Source organism: Lepisosteus oculatus, chromosome 9, assembly GCF_040954835.1.
Source record: "Lepisosteus oculatus isolate fLepOcu1 chromosome 9, fLepOcu1.hap2, whole genome shotgun sequence".
In the NCBI taxonomy this organism is placed as follows: Eukaryota; Metazoa; Chordata; class Actinopteri; order Semionotiformes; family Lepisosteidae; genus Lepisosteus; species Lepisosteus oculatus.
Window position 1 is genome coordinate 1,651,266 of NC_090704.1, and position 19,572 is coordinate 1,670,837.

The 19,572-nt window shown below is 53.5% G+C and overlaps 1 protein-coding gene across 3 annotated transcripts in view; it reads left to right on the plus strand.

Annotated features, from left to right (window-relative positions):
- btbd8 (BTB domain containing 8) overlaps positions 1-19,354 on the plus strand; it is a 32,947-nt gene extending 13,593 nt beyond the window's left edge. For 2 of the 3 annotated variants that reach the window (XM_069193880.1, XM_069193881.1), the window contains exons 9-19: positions 726-814; positions 1,532-1,634; positions 2,594-2,776; positions 6,624-6,809; positions 7,845-7,974; positions 9,329-9,390; positions 10,114-10,789; positions 12,586-12,673; positions 13,333-13,463; positions 14,190-16,088; positions 18,453-19,354. In XM_069193880.1, coding sequence (XP_069049981.1) covers positions 726-814; positions 1,532-1,634; positions 2,594-2,776; positions 6,624-6,809; positions 7,845-7,974; positions 9,329-9,390; positions 10,114-10,789; positions 12,586-12,673; positions 13,333-13,463; positions 14,190-16,088; positions 18,453-18,937 — 4,032 coding nt within the window. In that variant the 3' untranslated portion in view covers positions 18,938-19,354. The remainder of the gene's footprint in view (positions 1-725; positions 815-1,531; positions 1,635-2,593; positions 2,777-6,623; positions 6,810-7,844; positions 7,975-9,328; positions 9,391-10,113; positions 10,790-12,585; positions 12,674-13,332; positions 13,464-14,189; positions 16,089-18,452) is intronic. The other variant, XM_069193882.1, reaches the window with a different exon arrangement.
- The last annotated feature ends 218 nt before the right edge of the window (positions 19,355-19,572 follow it).

Genomic DNA, 19,572 nt, shown 5'->3' on the forward strand with positions numbered 1-19,572 from the left:
GCTCCATGGTAATAATGTGATAAATGCGTTCAGTGGTTCTTGTGTCTTCATAGCAGAGGTATCATTTACAGACTCTGTTTTTAATTCTTTTTCATATGTGTGAAATTACATTGTCATGCTTGTAAATACTCTGCATGGGTTACGGGCTGAGCTGGATTGTCTAGATCTTGTAAATTGCGAACTTTGTTGAAAAATTCATTGTGTACACTTTATGAATGTAGGTGGCTTTACTGCTAGAAAATATTACTGTAGGTCGTTTTAAAATGCAGTCCTTTCTGCCGCTGACAAAACCCTCGGCGATGGGATCTGCTCTTTTGAGAAATGACAGTCTGGTAACTGTGAGACACCCCGTTCTAGTTAAAGACAAAGGGTGAAACCCGTTTTGCAAGTTTCGGTGCCAGTCAGTGGGGGGAAAAAAGACAGACATCCCCTTTCAGGAGCAAACAAAAGCATTTCTGTATAAACCTGCAGGTGATGTGATTAGTAACGCCAGCGCATTGATCTTGCTTCGTGTTCGTGATTTTCCATTTGTGGCTCCAGTAGTAATTTGACGAGTGCCGAGCACGGGCTCTCGTTCCAGGCGATTGTTCGTTCAGTCGTTTAATCGACTGTTCCCCGGGCTTATCTGGGGGGGGAGTACAGATGCAGTTTCCGAAGCGCGTGCCGTGAGGGGAGATGGCAGCAGAGCCTCACACCCTTCCTCTCTCTCTGTGGTGCTTTTCCAGCCAGGAGACGGTGTCCAGAAGTCTATCGTAGAGTGCCTGTCGATATCTCATTCCCTGGGCCTCCAGCACCTCTATGGTCTGTGTTCAAGGTGAGTCCTTCTAAGCTCCGGAAGGCGACACTTTATTTAGCGAGCACGGCTCCGAGTGCCTCGGGTCACTCCTGCGTTGGATCGAAGGTGCCTGTACCTGTAAGAAAACACGAGTGGGGCTCAGCAAAGTGATTAGTCCTCCAGCTGTGAAGCGGTGTTCGGAGATTTGAAGTTCAGCTCTCCCCGTGGCTGTGCAAACCTCTGTCCGCCGCCGACTTGATTGATGGATCTGAGCATATGAAGCTCGGCGGCCCTCAATACCGTTGTCCCAGATCAGACTAGGTTGGTTTTCCCTACGTGGCAAGCTCCTTGGGCTGACGACAAAATCCATCAGATAAAAGGGGAACGTCAATAAATGGGACGTAAGTGGAAGGCCACGGAACTGCTTATTGACCGTGACGGCAGGAGAGGACGTTTACTGAGGTTCAGTGGCTCTGTGAAAGCAGCCGGTGGCCTTGCAAGCTGGGCACCTGTGCAGGGAGTCGAGACAGGACGGCCCGTGACTCTGTGCTCCTTCCAGTGCACTGCTTCCCTGGAGCAGGCGTGGGCCCAGGGGGCGGAGGGGGGGCTGACCGGGGCGTGAGTGACATCACCTTGCCAGACCTCAGCCATTTCCCAGACTGGCAGGGTGGTGAGGGCTGTGTTACCACACCTCCTGTGTTACTTCTTAATGGTGTTTTATCAAGCTTTCCTTTCTGGTCTGCTTTCCATTTCCAGGTGGATCGTGGATAATTTTGTGAAATGCTGGTCAGAAAGAAGCTTTGGTCTCCTGTCGCCTGCAGTCCAGAAGGATTGTCTAGCTTGTCTGGTAAAGACCATGGTATGTCTCCCAATCACGCCTAAAGCTGCTTGAGCCAGGTTGTGCACGATTTTAGCCCGAAGAATTATTTGGATCAGCTGTGGATATGCAGGAAATGTAGTTTTCCTTGATAATTGTCTCTCTACTGCTTTGTAATTAACCCCCAGTGCTGTAGGGCACTGTTGCAACTGAGATCAGCACTAGCAAGCAAGAGGATTTGAGTATTCTTAACTTCTCGTGCCGTCATGAACTGTGGAAGGGTTTACACAACATATTCCTGTTTCTCCCAGCTCAACCTCACGCATCCTCGCAGACATCCCATTTTTTCACTCACTGTTTCCTTCTCTCTGCAAACTGATCTTCCAGTTCGCATTCTGACAGCGATGGAAGAAATGAGCAGCATAAGTAACAGGAGCACCGTTAATTTGATTCCCAGTAATGACCAGTTAATCAGGTTCGAAAACAATAGGGGTATTGAACGGCAAAGCCATCACCGCTTGTAATGGAGTCTGTCTGCATCCTTTCTTCCTCGCTGCTGTAGACCACAGTCCCCTGGGCTGCAACAAAAGGAACAGGCGAGCTCAGCTCCAAAGTACACACACTGCAAGATTGCAGATTGTTGTGCTCTTCTGCCACAGCGACAGAGCTGTCTTTTAATACCAGATCCTGGGTTCTTGTGTGCAGGAACACTGGCACATCTAGATCCTAAACTGGGCTTCTCCTAGTGTGGAATGTGGCCGAGTAACATTGATGATCATTCGTAACAACAGTAATAATGATGGTGATGATGAAAAACTCAATATTTTGTATAATGCCTTTCATCAAATCACTGTAAGTAAATAGAACAAAGAGAAACAATTCTAAAAAGGAAAAAAAGGAATTTAACATTTGCAGAAGCAAATATGAAAAAGAGTAAGTAGGTCAGTTGTGTTTTTGTGGGCGCCCCTGACGTTGTCTCTTCCGTCTGCCTGTTGCCTCAGAGCGTGGGGAAGGTGGTGCCGCTGCTGACCGGCAGCGAGCGCCTGATGTCCTGCCTGCCCGCGGTCAGCTGGGCGAAGCAGACCTCGTCTCTGGCTGCCGCGCTGCAGGAGGAGTGCCTGCGCTTCGCTGCCGCCCACTTCCCCGCGGTCACCAAGACCGGGCCCTTCCTGCGGCTCCATTCGGTAACGCCTCTTACCTGTTGCTCTCTGACTTTCCCCACAGTTCTAGCCAGTGTGCATTTACCCATCTGCGACGTGCTGCTTATATTCCTGTTTGAACATTCGGGGCCAGGCTGCTGTTGCAGAGCCTCAGTCCCCAGTCTCCTATATCGAATAAGTCTCAGCTGCGGGTCCAGATCGACACTTTCTGTTGGCCCTGGGCTAAAGACTTTTGTGAGGCCTCCAGCTAATAAGTCTTTTATTCAATCTGAAACGCAGCCGTAACTCTGCTACAGAGTCCGTTAATGCTACACTAAACATGCCTTTTGATCAAGATGAGGTGGCTTCAAAATGTAATTCCGAGGTGCCTGGGCACTTTCTGGTTTTGGGGGGATCCCAGAGTCTCATTGTCTCCCCTGAAAGCAAGCCCGTGCCCAATCAGAAGCCTGTGAACTGCAGTGTGTTCTTAAAGCCGTAACCAGTCAGTGCACTTGCAGATCTCACCCAGCAAAAACACGCCCTTTCAAAGCTTGGGGCGATTTGCCCGTGCTGTGAAGTCAAAGGGGGCTTTTGCTGGTGCTGGGCACCTTTTGCTGAGGTTTGTACTGTTTTCCAGATTTCAAAAACTCCCAGTTTTTTGTTTTGTTGTTGTTTTGACAATTTTGTTGAAATTGTCTGCCCTTTTGTGATCCTGTAAGATCCCAGCCTGCCACCTCAGTGCTGCAGGAGTCTGCGATAAATGCGTTCGCTGTGGTCATTTTCAGATGGGTGATCTTCCTCAGTGTTGGGATCTGAAATGTCTGGCTCGGGCTTGCCTGCCGTTTCTTGCTTGAGTTAACATCGCTGCCCATCACTGGCACGCCGGCCTGTTGCCTGTGTTTTGTTGGTTTTACTGAAGCAGCTTGTTCAGTTTGCTCATCTGTTGAACATCGCTCCCTAACTGCTCTGCACTGCAGCACAGATTCACCGGAAGCAAGCAAAAGCAGCAGGACAATAGGCTGGCAAAAGAGCTTTGATTTTCTCTTGCATGTTTCCTTGCATGTCGTTATTTTCTGGGGCCCCAATAAGCCCCAAGACCCTGGGGGCAGTACCTAAAGCCCCTGTGTTAATCCCAGCCTGCTCAGATCAGACCCCCCTGCCCATAGCCAAGATCCTTGTCTTGGAGATCGCTGGGAAAAAAAGATAACGGCTTTTATTTTTGTGCTGGGGAGGGAGCTAGATGCACACACAGTTTTAATTTCTTTACATGACCTCTTGGTTCATAATTCTGTATTTGTCCGCATCTAAAACCATATGAAAAGAGAATGGGGCGATTTTATTTTTATAGCTTGTTTAACATTAGCAAGAGAGAGAGAGACAGGCTCATTAGCTGAACCTTTTCTACTGTTCTACTGGCTCTGACTGTGTGCCTTGTTAATGGACTGCAATGAGTCAGACAGCCAGAGTCCTCCTCCACCAGTGCGATGATCATGGCTGTCTGCTGAATGTACTCAACCAGTACTGTGTTACACGAACAGCAAGCTCTGTTGTTCTTTAAGCTTGCGTGTCATTATGGAAGGCTCTTTTTAATGGGAAGTTTAAAAACGATGATAGTGCTATAACATTTTAATCCTTTAACGAGGATGTTTCGAGCCGATTCCTTTGGTTTTTGTGATGATTTCCTCTGTGCTGCTGGATCTGGCGAGTAGGGATCGTGACAGGCACGGGATGAGGACAGACTGAACTGCAGGGCTCGGTAGGGTTGCTCCAGTGGAAGGCAGCTGCTGTGAAAACGGGTTCCCTCAAATCACATTATCCATGGTAACGCACAGACTAGCCGAACTAACAGGGCTGCGTGCGTGGAGGAGGGTGGGGGTTACAGTTGATCTGGAGCTGCCAGTGCAGAATTAATAAAGCCCTTGTGTGGTTGAAATGTGACGTGCATATTAAGAGTTTTTTTGACGTATCAAGACCTGTGTTCTGTTGCCCCAGCAGCAGTGGAGCAGTCATCATCTCTCGAGCTTATTCAGAAATTTACATGTGTAGCAACTGAACTCCCTCTGCAAGAAATCCGTACGTTATAGGTGAACCTGCAAAAAAACAGAAGGGTTTTGTTTAGTTAAGTAGCCTGACTACAAAAATGTCAGTTATACATTTTGAGAAAATCTCAGTTTTTTCTAAGTTTGTTGCTCTGACCTGTGGGTTAAGCAAAAACGTGTGAACAAAATCATTCTGGTAACAGTACCTATTGCTAACAGACTGGTTTTGTCTCCTTGATGTTACACTGTGATGGATGCAGGATAACTGGGATTCAGGAACTGGAATGTTAAACCTAAAAGTTATGGTTGAAGATATCGTGAGCTATGTGTGAACCTGATGTATGATGATCATCTCAAACCATTGTTTGGGAATTGTTTTTGTTATTAAAATTAAAAAAGAAAAGTCCATAGAGAGCTGTAGGTGTGGAAGGTTTACCACGCTGTGCTGATGTCCAAATTCAATGCATCTTTTACACCTTTACTCAGGTAAACCTCCATACCGCCTGTGTATTCCAACATTTCAGCTAATGGAAATGTACGAACCAGTGCAGCTTCAATCATTTCCTCTTTGCTGCTCTGGGCAGCCTTCCTCAGCAATGGAAGCCTTATTAAATAGAGCAGGAACCCAGTTTGGAGCCGGAACTGCACAGTTTGTGGCTTGAATGATTTGTCCATTACGATGGGTGAGAGGTCGCCTGTGATCGGGCTGACGGTGCTGTTTTGCACCCTGAGTTGCCCCGGAGTGGCCAATGTTTTGTCCTTATTCCCAGGCCGTCTGCCAAGCTCTGTGCCTTTTAGCCTCATCTACAGCTGACTACACTGCTCATGCTGTTCCAACTGACAGGATAAGATCAGATCACTTCATTGGCCATATACAATTTCTTGTGTTAGGAATTTCTTTTCGCAGACCCCAGCTTGCTCTCCGTGAGATACACAGACAGGGAGAGAGAAGCTTGGGGTCAGAGCGCGGGGTCAGCCATTTATACGGTGACCCTGGAGCAGTTGGGGTTCATGGCCTTGCTCTGGGGCCCAACGGAGTAGGATTCCTCTGCTGGCCGCGGGATACAAACTGGCAACCTTCCAGACACAGAGCCACCACTCCGCACCCCAGACAGACCCGAGTCTTGGACAGTCTGTTTTCCTTCCAGTCCAATAAACACAAAGTTCATCTGCAGTACCTCTGTAAGGTGCTCCTGTTATTTTGCCTTTTTATGAAACTTGTTTTATTTTTATTTTAAATTTGGGAAGTATACTCTGTTGAGCAAAAGAACGAGTGTGAGAGAGATGGTACTTCTGCAAGAGCACCAGTCTATTGAAGTGCGTTGGCACAAACTGCAGTCCTGGAACACTGAATAGTACAGCAGACTGTTCATGACGTGGACTCAGCTCAACCCTCAAGGTTACTGCAGCGTCACACAGAGCGACAGATGTCTGAAAATCAGTGCACAGCACAGTGATTGGTGCCAGGCTTACTGAGGAAAGGTATTTCCTCCAGCGTTTTGTCATTCGGCTGTAGTGCCAATCAGAAAAATCTGTCGGATTAATGCAAGGTATTGTTTGTTTGTTTTTTCAAGGGAAGGACAGGACCACTGCTTAAGGTGAAACATTCACCTTCTGAAGTATGCAGTTCCTGAAAATGTGTATTCTCTTCATGGGTGAAAGAACATTTCTAGAATTTATTCCACATGTGCTTGAAATATCTCAAATCTCTTGTATCTGATATGCAGTAGACAGGATAAAAGCTGGGAAATAATCTTGGATTAACCTGAAGTTCTGTTACATATTTTATTACTAGAAACATGCTATTATAAAGTTGTTACAGAGATCGGTTGCCTGTGTTGTTTTTTTTCCAGACTGAAGAATTCAACTGCGATCCGCGCGTTAGGAAAAAGATCTATTTGTCTGTTGAGAACAGCATTACTGTGGACAACTGCTGTGCTCTCTTTCTGGCTGTGGACAAGCTGATCGGTGAGCGCGTGCCAGGCGGCCCTCCGAGACAGGAACAGGAAGAGGACACCCAGCTGGGAGTCTGGCACGAGGTACTGCAGGTCTTATTCCGGTCTTTTTGTCTTCGGGAAAGCAGCGTGGAGGAAAGCCGGAGTTCGGCATCGTGTGAAATTAGCAGCCACGCGACGCTGCTCTTGATTTAGGGGGCTTTGGGAATTTCCAAGCTCCTGGGCCTGAGGGTCTCATGCTTGCTCCGTGTGGATGCTTGTGCTGTTGTTGAGTGAGTTGGATGTGCCACTGCCTCTGGGAGGGTGAAAGTACCCAGCTGTGACCAGCTCCTGGGTCACGGTCTGCGTGTCCGTGAATGGAGAATCCGATCCTGCACGTGCTGCGGCGTCTCTGCAGTTTCCTGTGCATTTTAAACCAGACCTCTTGCTTCTTGTATTTTCTGCAAGCAGTGCCTTTTTCTACACCGCGCTGGGATCCACAAGACTTTTCAAAAACAGAATCGTTCAGATTTTTGCAGCTATTTTAACGTGACAGGTGATCAAAAGAAATCTGTTTTAGAAAAAGCTAGATTTTTTTTTAAGAGATTTATTTATAAACTGCAGTTCATCAAGTCTGTTATTTTTACTGCTTTTCATTCCGGAACAGTCCTTCATGTGGGTTCTGGAAGGACTTACAGCTCGGCCGCGTGTGTCCTCTTTTAAAGCGCTTTTCTGGACATGTGACGGCGTGACCAGGAGTAAACATTACAAGCCGTCTTGAACTGCTCGGTAGCTCCCTGCAGCTGTGTTGCGGCGGTGCTTTGCTCTGCTAGTTTAATTGCTCCCATGAGTGCGTGACCTTGGTGCGACACAGCTGTGTGAGCGTGCAGGAGCGGCAGGCAGGCGGCCGACCGGGCGAGCGGGCCGCTGAATGGGTGGGTAATCGGGCTTTCAGGCTGCGCTGCCGTGAGACCCCCGCTGCTCTTCCTGCGCGGCTCCGAGCGGCAGACAGTCCTTCAATCTGAGTGATGACATCAGCGATGGAGCTCAGGGAGTAAGCAGATTCCGGGAGGAATCGGGGGGGGGGTTGCCGTGGCGACGGGGCTCTGAGCCGCTGCTGATTCGCTCCTCCGCCAGCAGGGCTTTCAGGACGAAGCCCAGGCTCTGCGTGTGAAGCTGTGGACCTTCCTGCACCAGTCCTTCTTCGCTGTGCGGCACACCGAGGGATGGAGCCAGCTGCCCCGGGAGCACAGGGAGCTCATCCAAGCAGGTACGTGCCTGGGGGGGGGGCGGGGGGGCTCCAGCCTCCGGCGGGCGCCGTCGCCCTTTGAGCCGCGGCGCTGGGCTGCCGTGGAAACGGCAGCGCGCGTGCAGGCAGCCGGAGGGCCCTGAGGAGAGCGAGCCGGGAGCCGGCGGCCGGTCCTGGGTGTGTGGCTCCGCTCCGGGGCAGGTTCCGTGGTGAGCGCTCCGCTGGTGAGCAGGAGAGCGCCGTCACGCCCGTCTGGAGCACGTGCTCCTCCTGGGAGCCTCCCCCCTCCTTTTTTTCTCCGTTCCGATTTCGAACCCAGTCTAGATGGCATCTCTTCTGTGTGTGTTTACATATAGGAAGCAAGCGCTGAATAATGTATTGTGTACACGGCTTTTCGACATGACACTTGTGAACACGGGACATGAATTATTAATCCCGGACAGTTCTGATGCCAGTGCTGGTGCTTTTCTTTCTGCTGGATTGTCCCCCCCCCCCAATCAGGAAGCAGACACACACACACACGCGCACGCACGCACACGCGCGCACACACACGCGGGGAGCCGCGGGTCGCGGAAGGAGTGTTTGTGACACAGGAGCCTCTCGGGGGCTGGCGAGCTGTCCCCCCCCATGCCCAGCCAGTGCTTTGCCGCGGGTCTGGAAGCCCGTCCAGTTCCTCTCTCTCCAGCGTCGATCAGCGGTTTGTCTCGGCCCACCTGGGGTGCTGAAGGAGGAGGCTGGGTGAAGAGCCTGCCGAGATTTGTTGTGCTTTTTCGAAGCTCATTTTGGCGATTTAGCTTTCGGAGGCAGGCAGACGGGCACCCCCAAGCTGCAGGAACGAGAAGAAGCACAAAGGAAAAGGGGGGCTGCGTGTCTCTCCCGCGGAGCCCGGACCGTAGGGGATCTCTCGTGTTGTGCAGCCGGTGTGCCCCCGTGCAGCCAGGGGTGTTGGGGGGGCCGCTCTGAGGGCAGAGCTCCCCCGTCAAGAGAAGGATGGACTCTGTCATCTTCCCCTTCAGCACCACCGCTCCGCCGGGCCGGGGTGGAAGATTCCCGAGGAGAACCGGGTTGCTGTCGTAGGCGCCCCGGTGGGCGGCGCTCCTCCCAGTGGGCCGGCGTCTCCACGTCCCCAGTACCTTCCCAAGGGGCTCGGTGCTGAAGGAGCGGCTCTTCCTCCCTGCGTGGTCCTTAAAACCCGGAGTGTCTGTTGGAGCTGGGCTGCCGTCTCCCAGCTCGGCCCCGTCAGTCCGGCCTCTGGAGTCCGAAGGTCCCTCTCGCTCCCCCTGACCAGGCTGTGAAGGGGCAGGAGGGAAGGCGCCCCTCCTGTCTGTCAAGGGGGAGTCTCATCGTTGTGTTGATTGTTCTTCTCCCCGTTCAGCTGCTGTGGACAAGGGGGACGGTAGAAGACTGGGCAGGAAACCCGTATTGACCAGCTCACAGGTAAAAGTGTTCCGTGTCCGTTTTAAAATGTACTTTTTTAAATGCATTCTTATTGATGTTTATTTTAGAGAACTGGTTTCTGCACCCGTTCTCCCATGCCAGAAGCATTAGCGTTGCAGCTTGGCGACTGTACCTTCAGTTTTACAACATAAAACAAATATTTTTTGAAAAATAGTGTCTTAGCCATGAGTCTGGGACTATTGATTTTCATCTTCAAACCCATGTCAGCCCTGTACGAAGAAGGCAGGTCGTTCGGCCGCAACGCAGGTCGTTTTTCTGCGTTCTCCTGTCGGATGCTCTGTCCTGGACACGGGCAGCCACAGCAGGCAGCTCTGCGCCGTGCCGGGCTCTTGTGGCTTTCAGGCAGTGTGATCGCAGGTGTCCGTGCAGCAGCGCAGCGAGGATGAGCATGCACTAGCAATAAGAGCGCAGCGCCGGGCTCTAGAAGATGTGAGCTCTTGCAGTTGGAAAGTGAGCGAGAGGAAATGTCCTTCCTTTAATCTCACAAGATGTCTAATTGAGCCGCCCTTTCTTTCACCACCTATATGGGTGTCTTACAGTTCCCCATCACGGGACACATCTGCTTCTGAGCACAATAGACAGATTGTATTCTGCGTCCCTGCTCTTCCTCACTGGGGGGTTTTCTTGACGAGTATGAACCCCCCCTGGGGTCTCGGTGCCGCTGCAGCCCTGCTCACTCTCTCGTCCTGCTCTCGCCCGCAGCAGCACAGGCCTCTGAAATGCCCTCGGGAGCCCCGGCTCGCGTGTGAGGATCCCGCGCGGCGGTCCCGGGAGAGGCAGACCCCGCGAGTCGCCCGGCGTCCCGCCTCCAGCCAGCAGGGGGCGATGAAGTCGGATGGGCTGGGAGCGTCCGGACCCCCCGCTCCTGGCAGGGCCCCCGGGAACAAGGCGGGGGAGCCAGACGCCCCCAGGGCGAGGCCCGGCGCGGATAGGGTCAGGGGGGCGCGGGAGGCCAAGCCCGCCGACAAGTGCGCGCCCACCAGGGCGAGGGCGGTCGCCAAGGCCAAGCTCGACGGCAACGGCGGCGCCAAAGCCGAGAGCCCCGGCGCTAAGCCAACCGCCAACGGCCCCAAGAGCGCCCCCGAGGGGAAGGCGGTCCGGGACCAGGACCGGAGAGCCGGCCCGGGCGCCAGGCCCAGGGCCGCCGCCGCCGCTGCCACGCAGGCCAAGCCCCACAAGGGCACTTCAGGGAAGGAGTCCCCGCAGGGGTCCCCGGACTGCCACCCGCTCAGCCCCGGGGGCCCGGCGAGGAGGAGCGCCCACCCGCAGCCAGCTGGGCTGGGAGAGGGCCACCCGCCCCCAGCGCCCGCAGGCGGCTCCGCGTCGGGCAGCGCCACGCCGGAGGACAGCTCCAGCAGCCCGCAGAACAGCACCACAGGTCCCAGCATGCTCCTCTTCTCCCGCTCCCGCCGCATGTCAGCATGCGTCTCCCCCCCCACCTCCTCCAACAAGAGTCTCCCCCCCCCCCCCCCCGGCATGAGTCTCCCTGTTCTTCCTTGCGTTACTCTTACTTGCCAAACCTTGATGAAGTTGAGGTGTGGGAGCCGAAGACATGGAACAGAATCTCTCATTCACACGCACAGTGTCTCGGCTCTCTGGCCTAAAGGTCTGTGATAATGCAGGGGAATGTTCATTCAGCCTGACTCTGTAAGAAAGCTGCATACAAGAGTGTGGCTTTTGCATAAAAGCCTCCCCTCTGCTCCATTCTACTCCCAACTCCTCTTTTTAAATTGGCAGTTATTGTTTTTTTATTTACCCAGCTGATTCAGAATGGCCTGTTTCCTCACGTCTGGGCTCCTCCAGCCCTTCCCCCTTCAGGCCGGCTGGAGTGTAGAGCATCACGGGCCACACTGCCCCCTGCTGGAGGCACAGTGCAGATTGCAGGAGAGGCACACTCCCTTGCAGGCCTGCCACAGAGAGCCCTGTCCAGCTACAGCTTGGTGGATCACAGTAACAGTCGGCTGGGGACATGTCCCGGACTCGAACCCGGGCTCGGCCTGCACCTGGGCGAGCCCCTTTATCAGCTGAGGCTCTCCTGCCTGGTCTTAGCCCTCTGTTTTTCCTGCCTGTGTCTCACGTGGCCGCCTGGGCCCCCGATAGAAGCGTGTGGTTACAGCGCGGCGTCCCCGGAGTCCGGAGCTCGCCGTCTGGAGCTGCGCGTGGGAGGAGGCAGTGACGCGTTGATGAGGGCGGGGGGTGGCCCGTGCTGTGCCGCTCGCTCGTTAAAGAGTGTAATTGAAACATGAAAACATTCTATCTTATTATCTCAGCACGTCTGATGGATAGATCTTTTGTGCTCAGGTTGATGTTTAATAAGAACCCTCACTAGCAGAGAGAGATGCACTGATTTTGAATTCTAGACTGCGCAGTCTCATTATCTGTTTATTAGTATAGAGCCTCAGACGTTATTGATGCCGTCGATAATGCCTTCTGATTGGCACAGGTCCTTTATTACAGGATTAGGGAGGAAGGACTTGATTTAAGAAGCGGTCTTAGCTTCCAGGAAGCACAGCTGGCAGCCCGGTCGGCCTGCTGTAGCGGTCTGCGTGGTCTGGGAGTGGCGCCCCCTGTCCCTCGGACCCGGTCTGTTCCGCTCCTCCTCCAGGAGGGGCCTGGCTCTCAGGCTTGTCCCGGCGGCCCTGCCAGTAGCAGCAGCAGCAGCTGCGGGAAGGGGAGCTGAATTCCAGCCGGTTCCCGTCTTCGCCCGTTTCTCCCAGACGCGCGGGGAGCAGGGCAGGACTGGGATGACTGCTTCCCCTCGGGTGGGGGGCTGGTCTCTGTGCCAGAGCCTGGGCGACGGGCGCCATGTATGTAATAGCTGGGCAGCCTTAGCAGGCAGGTCTGTGGGTGGAAAGCAAAGCAACTGCAGTGAGAACGTGCAGGCTCCACACAGACAGGTGCCTCAGTTGAACCCAGGATCGCTGAGCTGCGAGGCAGTTGCTCTGTCGTGCTTCCCTAGAGTTGATTTGCCATTAAATATTGTGCGATTATTATTGAGTTTGTAAAGGTTCTATGCAGGATAAAGCAGTACACGGTATACAAATACATTCAAACCATTAGCCTATTCAAATGTCTGTAAGTGTCTTTTCTTAGCCCGCCCACAGAGGGTAATTCTGCTTGGGTATGGCGTCGTGCTGCTGAACGGCTTCCCCTCACTCTCCTCTCTCTCTGCAGCGGAGAACAGGCCGAAGGGCGCGAGCAGGACAGCCGGCAGACCCCCAGCCAGCCGGACTCACAGGCCTGAGCCCGCCAAGCCCCACAGGTGAGGGAATTCCCCGTGCCGCTGCCTATACTGCCCCCCTGTGGAGAGCTGGTGAACACTCGGGTTGGACGGGGAGAATTTTGTCATGTTGACTCGCGCAGAACATTTGGATATTGGGGGACCTTGCTTAAGAAGTAAAAGAAACGTTGTTGGTTTTTGTCCACTCAGATTCCCTGTATATGTCACAAGGCCCCACGTGGTGCTCGGATAACATTCAGCGGCGAAAATGTGCAAAAAGTTAGAAGATCTGAAAAGGGGCGTGTACTTTTTCTTGGAACTGTACGAGTCGTCCCTGCTGTAATCCAGAATATATACCTTTATATATAAATACCTTCCACCATGTGCCAGAGGCCCATGTTATTTGCTTTAATTGATCTACAGTCCGTAAGGTGGAAGTGTTAATTATCCAGCAGAACCCTTGATGTATAAACTGACAGCTGGAAGGCAGGCAAGCCACTCGGCGCGGTTCTGGGAAAGCTGTCCGTCTCGGACGAGGAGCAGGGAATGTATTGTGTGCCCCAAAACAAGACCCCCCTCTCCGGCTGGTATCGGCCTGTTGGCGCTCAGGTCGTGGGCTGCAGCAGCCTGAGCTCTCGGGGGGTCTGGCGGCTCAGGCGGTGGCGTCCCTGCTGACCCGCCGTGTTGTGAACTGGTTCCAGTGTTGGCGGCAAGCCGAGCGCGAGGGACAGCGGCGCGGCCAAGCCCCCCGGCCCGAGCAGAGCCGCAGCCGGCGGTCCCGGGGCCCACGCGGACCAGAGGGTGAAGCCTGCCCCCGCGGAGGGGTGCAACGGTAAGATCCGCCGGGAGAGGCGGCCGGCCGTCGCTGCTTCGACACTCGACGTCACGGACCCGCCTGCGCTGACCTCCTAGCACCCCGGCTCTCCACGTCCGCCCCTTCTCAGACAGATGCTTCCCCTGTTCCGGCCTTCTGACCCGGAAACTGCTCTTCACAGGGAGAGTGCGAACATGCCTTTCTTAGGAGAGTTTAGGAGGTGTGGCGAGGGAATACCGTGAAAACGTCTGTGGTCTGTTGTCTTCGGATAGTGTCTGCAGCTCTGTGTGCGAAACAGTCGGAATGCTGTCTGGAGGATTGGGAATCGCAATAGGCCTTTTCCCTGCCGACATGCAATAAATCTGCGTAGTATTATCTCAGTGCTGGTTTTGTTTCCATGGTCCTCCGTCCGAAACCAAACCGCTTCCCCGTTCTGCTCGGCCCTTTCATTTTATTATTTAAAAGGTGACCTGAGCGCAAGTTAAAATGTTACTGCCGTTCTAATCTTCCAGTGGAGGAGTGGCGAAGCGACTGTTCACGTTCAGTGTATCTCAGATCAGAATCACCCGTATTGTATGAGGAATTTGCTCTGGTGTGCTTGGTGCTGCAAGAACATTCAAAGACAGGACTAATAGGCATTATTATGTTATTTCTCTTTGTCTATAAGTCCTGTGGGCACACAGCATACAATCCTGTGTGACCGAAAGTCAAAAGCAATGCTTGTGTTTTGTTGGTGTGATTTAGGGCCGAAAAGCTCCCCGGCGCCGGTAAGTCCGCTGAAAGCCGTCTCCCCGAGAAAGGAGGACGCCAGGGCTCCCACAAGGCCCCGGTCTGCCGGAGAAGCCTCCCCCGCAGCAGCAAAGAGAAAGGCCTTGAAGCCGGCGGGCTCTGCCTGCACCGAGGCCAGAACCAGCAAGTCCGCCAAGGCCGCCTCTGCAGGCCCAAAGCAGCCCCCTGCCGGAGGCAAAAGTGCACCAAAGCAGAAAGCAGCTTCTGAACAGCCGGCGTTGAAGCAGGCTTCCGCACCAGCGGGATCGGAGAAGCCGTCTCCCTCCGGGGGCAAAAAACACGTGGCTAAAACGAAGGAGTCGCCTCACCACAAGAGCCCGTCTTCGAAGGCTGCCGGGCCCAAGGACGGCGCGTCCGCGGGAGACAGAGAGCAGGCGCCGCGGAGACGTCACGCGGAGGCGTCTCGGGGGGAGGGGGAGCCGGAGCTGGCAGGCAGGGCCCTGGAAACGGTGCGGCCTGTTTTCGCCGGAAAGAAGGAAAACGGTCCTGTGCCCAGAGCTCTGGCGACAACCAGAGGCCTTTCCTCCTCCGCTCCCAGGAGACCGCCCGCTCGGGCTGGATGTGAGTCACCGTTACAGTTTCGAGACTCGACGGCCTCTATCGGTGCTGCTGCAGAACGGCCAGAGAGGGAACTGCCAGCTGAAGACGGCACGACCGCTGCCAAAAATCTTGGGGGCGCTCCTTCCCTTCCGGCAGAGGCAGGCTCTGCGACAAGTGCCGAGATCCCCCGGAAGGAATCCAGGGTCCAGAATGAGGCCACAAACGCTGCGGCAGAGCCCCCTGGGCGGAGTGCGAAGCAGCCGGGCTCTCCCGAGGGCGCGTCGAAGGACATGGACGGGGCGGAGACGCCCGGGAGCCGGGAGGACTCCGAGGCGCCCCTGGAGGACCCGTGGGGTGCCCTGCACCAGAGGGGCAGCCCCGAGTCGGAATCGGGCAGCGCCACTACGTCCTCCGACGACATCAAGCCCCGGTCGGAGGACTACGACGCGGGGGGCTCGCAGGATGACGACGGCTCCAACGACAGGGGCGTCTCCAAGTGCAGCACCATGCTGTGCCACGACTTCCTGGGCCGGAGCAGCAGCGACACGAGCACCCCGGAGGAGCTGAAGATGTACGACAGCGGCCTGCGCGTCGAGGTGAGGCTCCGCGGCCGGGAGGCGGCCGACCCCTTCCACGCCCACTCCACCAGCGAGGAGGACGCTGGGAAGAGCAGGGCGAGGGCCTGGGCGCGGCAGCAGGCCGGGCCTGTGGAGGAGGAGGCGGCCGTCACGGCGAAGGACCTGCCCGGCCACCCGCCGTCGTCCTCGGACGAGGACACGGAGGACGAGCGATCCGAGGCCGAGATCCCACGAGGGGTCGCCCCTCCGGCCGAGCCCCCCCCTCACCAGTTTCAAGGCATCGTCAACCTGGCGTTCGAGGACATCGCCGAGCAGGAGAACGATTACCCGTCGGCGGCCAACTTCCGCCGCTCCGTGCTGCTGTCGGTGGACGAGTGCGAGGAGCTGGGATCCGAGGAGGCGGGGGGGCAGACGCCCCCACGTCGGGGCGCGGAACCCCTCGCCCCCTCGGATGTCTTCGAGGGCGCGCCCCACCGCGCCCCGGCGACCCAGGCCAGCTCCCTCGACGAGCAGGGGTCCCCCGGCCCCCGGAAACACGCAGCGCACGCCCAGCAGGAAACTGGCCCGGCGCCGGCGGCCCGAAGCCACGCGGCCGAAGCCGGACCCCCCTCCTTCCTGCCGGAAGCCGCCGCCCCCCCGACCCCGGACGACCCGCGGCCCCAGGAGCGCCCCCAGCACTTGGACCTGCCCCCGCGCCGCCTGCCCCCCGCCCAGCCCCCCCCCGCCTCGCCGGCAGGTAATGTATAGCGCTAGGGAGCTGCCAGAACAGTCCCGAAAGCCCTCCCCACACCCGCCAGCAGGCACAGCGCGGTGCCGTCGTCCTGCCGCCTCCTGCTGGGCAGCTCTGGCGCTCAAGAAGCCTCAGCCCAGGCAGTGAGCTCATCAGAAACACCACTAGGGCCCAGCTGCACATATCGGAGTTGTCGTTGTTGTTGTTGTTGTTGTTTTTTTTTGCAAGGAAAACATTCGTAGTTTGGCTCTCGAAAACAGGTTAAAATCCACTGTGTCACAAAGGGCGTTTTTGTTTTTGACACGTTTTGTTTTGACATGTTACGAGCTTTCTTGTCTGATGTTTCCTGCCGTCGGGCGTTGGCGGGCAGTTCCTTTGATTTCTTAGCTGGCCAAACGCGATTGTTTGACGTCTCTGTCGTCTTCAAATCGTAATTTACACCGTTGATATCCGTTTTAAAATGGAGGCTCATTGGTCCACAGAGAATAATGAAAGATAATGAATAAGCTAAATTCATCTTGAGCAACTAAACTACCTTCTCAACAAGGTTTACAAAATGGACAAATGCAAATTCTGATTTCTTTGTGACAGTTTACTGAAATGCTAAATATGCCTGTGTACTGCGCAGATCACTGGTTGTCATCATCGGCCTTGTGACAAGGCTGTACTTCAGAGAAACAGTGCACTTTGATGTATATAGTTATACATATATATTGAAGGATTATTTAACATATGATTTACTTTTGATAAAAAGCATGGCACTGCACTTCCAGAGCTGCGTATAATTTATGATTCAGCGTTTAGGCCATGTTTTATTTTTATAGAAGAAATACCTTGTCATGTTAAAATGCAAATGACAGAATTCTTTTTTTGGCTGACGAAAAATGCATTGCGCGATGTTTACTTTTGGCTGCAATACTCAGATATTCCAATTTGCATTTGACGACACGGGTGTACGAAGTGGACTCTCTGCTTCTGGACGCGTACAGACTGACAGCTGTCATTGGGGGCGGGTGGCTTTTCAGACCGATGCACGTGTTTGTGCGCAGGAGCAGTGCAGCTCGTCCTTCTGATCCATGAGAGTGCTTGTCGCTGCCTCCCCATTTCCTAATCTGCAGAGCCAGAACTCCTGCATGCTGGTTTTATATGAGTCACCTTTTGTTCTTCGTTGTATTTTGCGTCCTGCCACTGTTGGTGTGCTGCCTGTATTTGCTTTAATTTTGTGTGCACCTTTTATTTATGTATGATTTCTTTTTGATAGGCTGTGGTGTTTATTTCCGATAACTTCAGTAGTTCTGGGTCACCAGAACAACTCCTGTAGATTGCTGTATTATACTTTTGAAATGCTTGTAGTTGTGTTTGTGTATGGGTTGTGTTTCTCAGGTAGATACTTTGTGGTTCTGTAATGTCTCTCTTTCCGTCATGCTCGTATGATACAGCTTTTCTCAGCGGCAGTAGTCTGCTAATTTCACTCGTTTCCAGCTCAGTCATTTTGCATTTGCAAAGTGCGTTCTGTCAGGGGGTTGTGAGCCAGCATGAACCTCAATCCTTTCCCAGTTTATCAAGCATTCGAGTAACATAATAACCCCGAATATATGCAGTACTGGTGTATGGTCTTGCCCAAATTGGAAAAGATGCACCTCTCTACTGCGCTCTTTTCTGTGCTGCAGAAAGCTATTGAAAATGTACAGTACTATGATTTATGGGCATGTGTTTTAAAAAACCCCAAAAGAAACAGAATTGTTAACTGAACTGCTTGCAATCCCCCATTGTTTGATTAACGTGTATACAAGTTATGCTAGACTTTCTGTAGAAAAACAAAAGTCATTCATGCCTGAACAAGCAAAAACATGTTGCTCTGCACATCTCTTGTACTAGGACAACTGTATCGTGTCGTCTTGCCGTCTTGAGCTAATAAGAGTGACAAAAGAGACACATTCAGAAGAAATGTCCTGTTGCTCATTGCCTTAACGGTAGCTGTGTCCTGGTGTACTTCAAGCCTGCATTGTCCTGCAAACCCACTTGAGATGCAGCTCTCTCTAGTGCTGCACATGGAGACACGGCTCTCTCTCTAGTGCTGCACATGGAGACACGGCTCTCTCTAGTGCTGCACATGGTCTCCAGGCAGAGCTGGGAGATGCTGGCTTACTGACATGATGAAATTTCACAGAATTAGAACAATATTTAGTTTAGGATTCTTGCCTAAACATAGTGTTTAAAATCTGAATCACCCCAAAACATTTAAACGGGAGGATACAGTTGCCTTTAAGGTAAACCTAAAGATCTGTCACTGAACTCTGTAAAAAAACAAACAACCAGAAGGCTAGATTGATTTTTTTTACATTGTATAGTATTGTCAATTATTTTTAGATGATTGTGACAGATTGGATCAAACCTGCACTTATGATCGCCGCCCTTCCAAATCCCTCTCTCCCATTTACGAGATGGACACTGGGCCAGCCTTTGAGCAGAGCTTGGATGCGGACAGGTGCCTCGCGGAGCCCGAGGAAGAGGAGCAGGAGGAGGATGAAAGCAGCGGGTTTGCAGAGAGGGACTGGACGCTCCTGAGACAGCTGCTCTCCGACCAGGAGTCCAGCTGGGGCGTCATAAACTCGGTGCCCGAGGACCTGAACCTCGCCCAGTACCTCATCAGCCAGACGCTGGCGCTGTCGCGCGACTGTCTGAAGACCCCGGCCAGGCTGCCGCTGGACAGGGACTCGGTCAAGCGGTGGGCCGAGCTCATGTCCCCGCTGGACGACTCCGCCACCAGCATCACCGTCACCAGCTTCTCCCCGGAGGACGCAGCCTCGCCTCCGGGCGAGTGGACCATCGTCGAGCTGGAGACGCACCACTGACGGGCCTCCGGGCGAGAGCGTCTCGAGCTGTGCTCTTTTTCTACTACCTTGGAAGACCCACGCAAGCAAGCAAGCTCCTGTTTGCATTGCGTTTGAGGTACCTCACCTGTGGATTCTACAGCAGCAGTTACATTTCGTATAACCGATTTTATTAGGTACCGTCAAAGGTCCTGACAAACTGTTGTATAGACTTATTAAACAAGTTAGAGCCGTGTAGCATGTCTTTGTTTCTTTTGTTTACTTGGTAGATGTTTACTAGGTGTCGCTTCAGCCTCCATAGAAAAGACTCATCATCGAGCAGCCTTCATGACCGTCGTCTGCTGGAAACTGCCGTTTTTGTTGTCGGCTCACACTTATATGTTGTGTTTGAGATAAAAAAAAATAAAAATCTGTGGTCCTTAGCGATGCTCTGCAGAACTTCGTCCGGGTTGTGTTTGTGCTCTGCTCTGAGGTCCCGTGTCTGTGCTGCAGAGGATGACAGAATAAGGTCACACTGAGCACTTAGCGCTTACATCAGTGATTCAGCTTTTCCGTTTTCCGTCACATTCCTCTGTGTTCTTCAGTACAGCCTTGATGTCTGAAGGTACAAATCACTGCGCCCATTTTTGTGCTCATAAATCTGGTTAAGAAAAGGA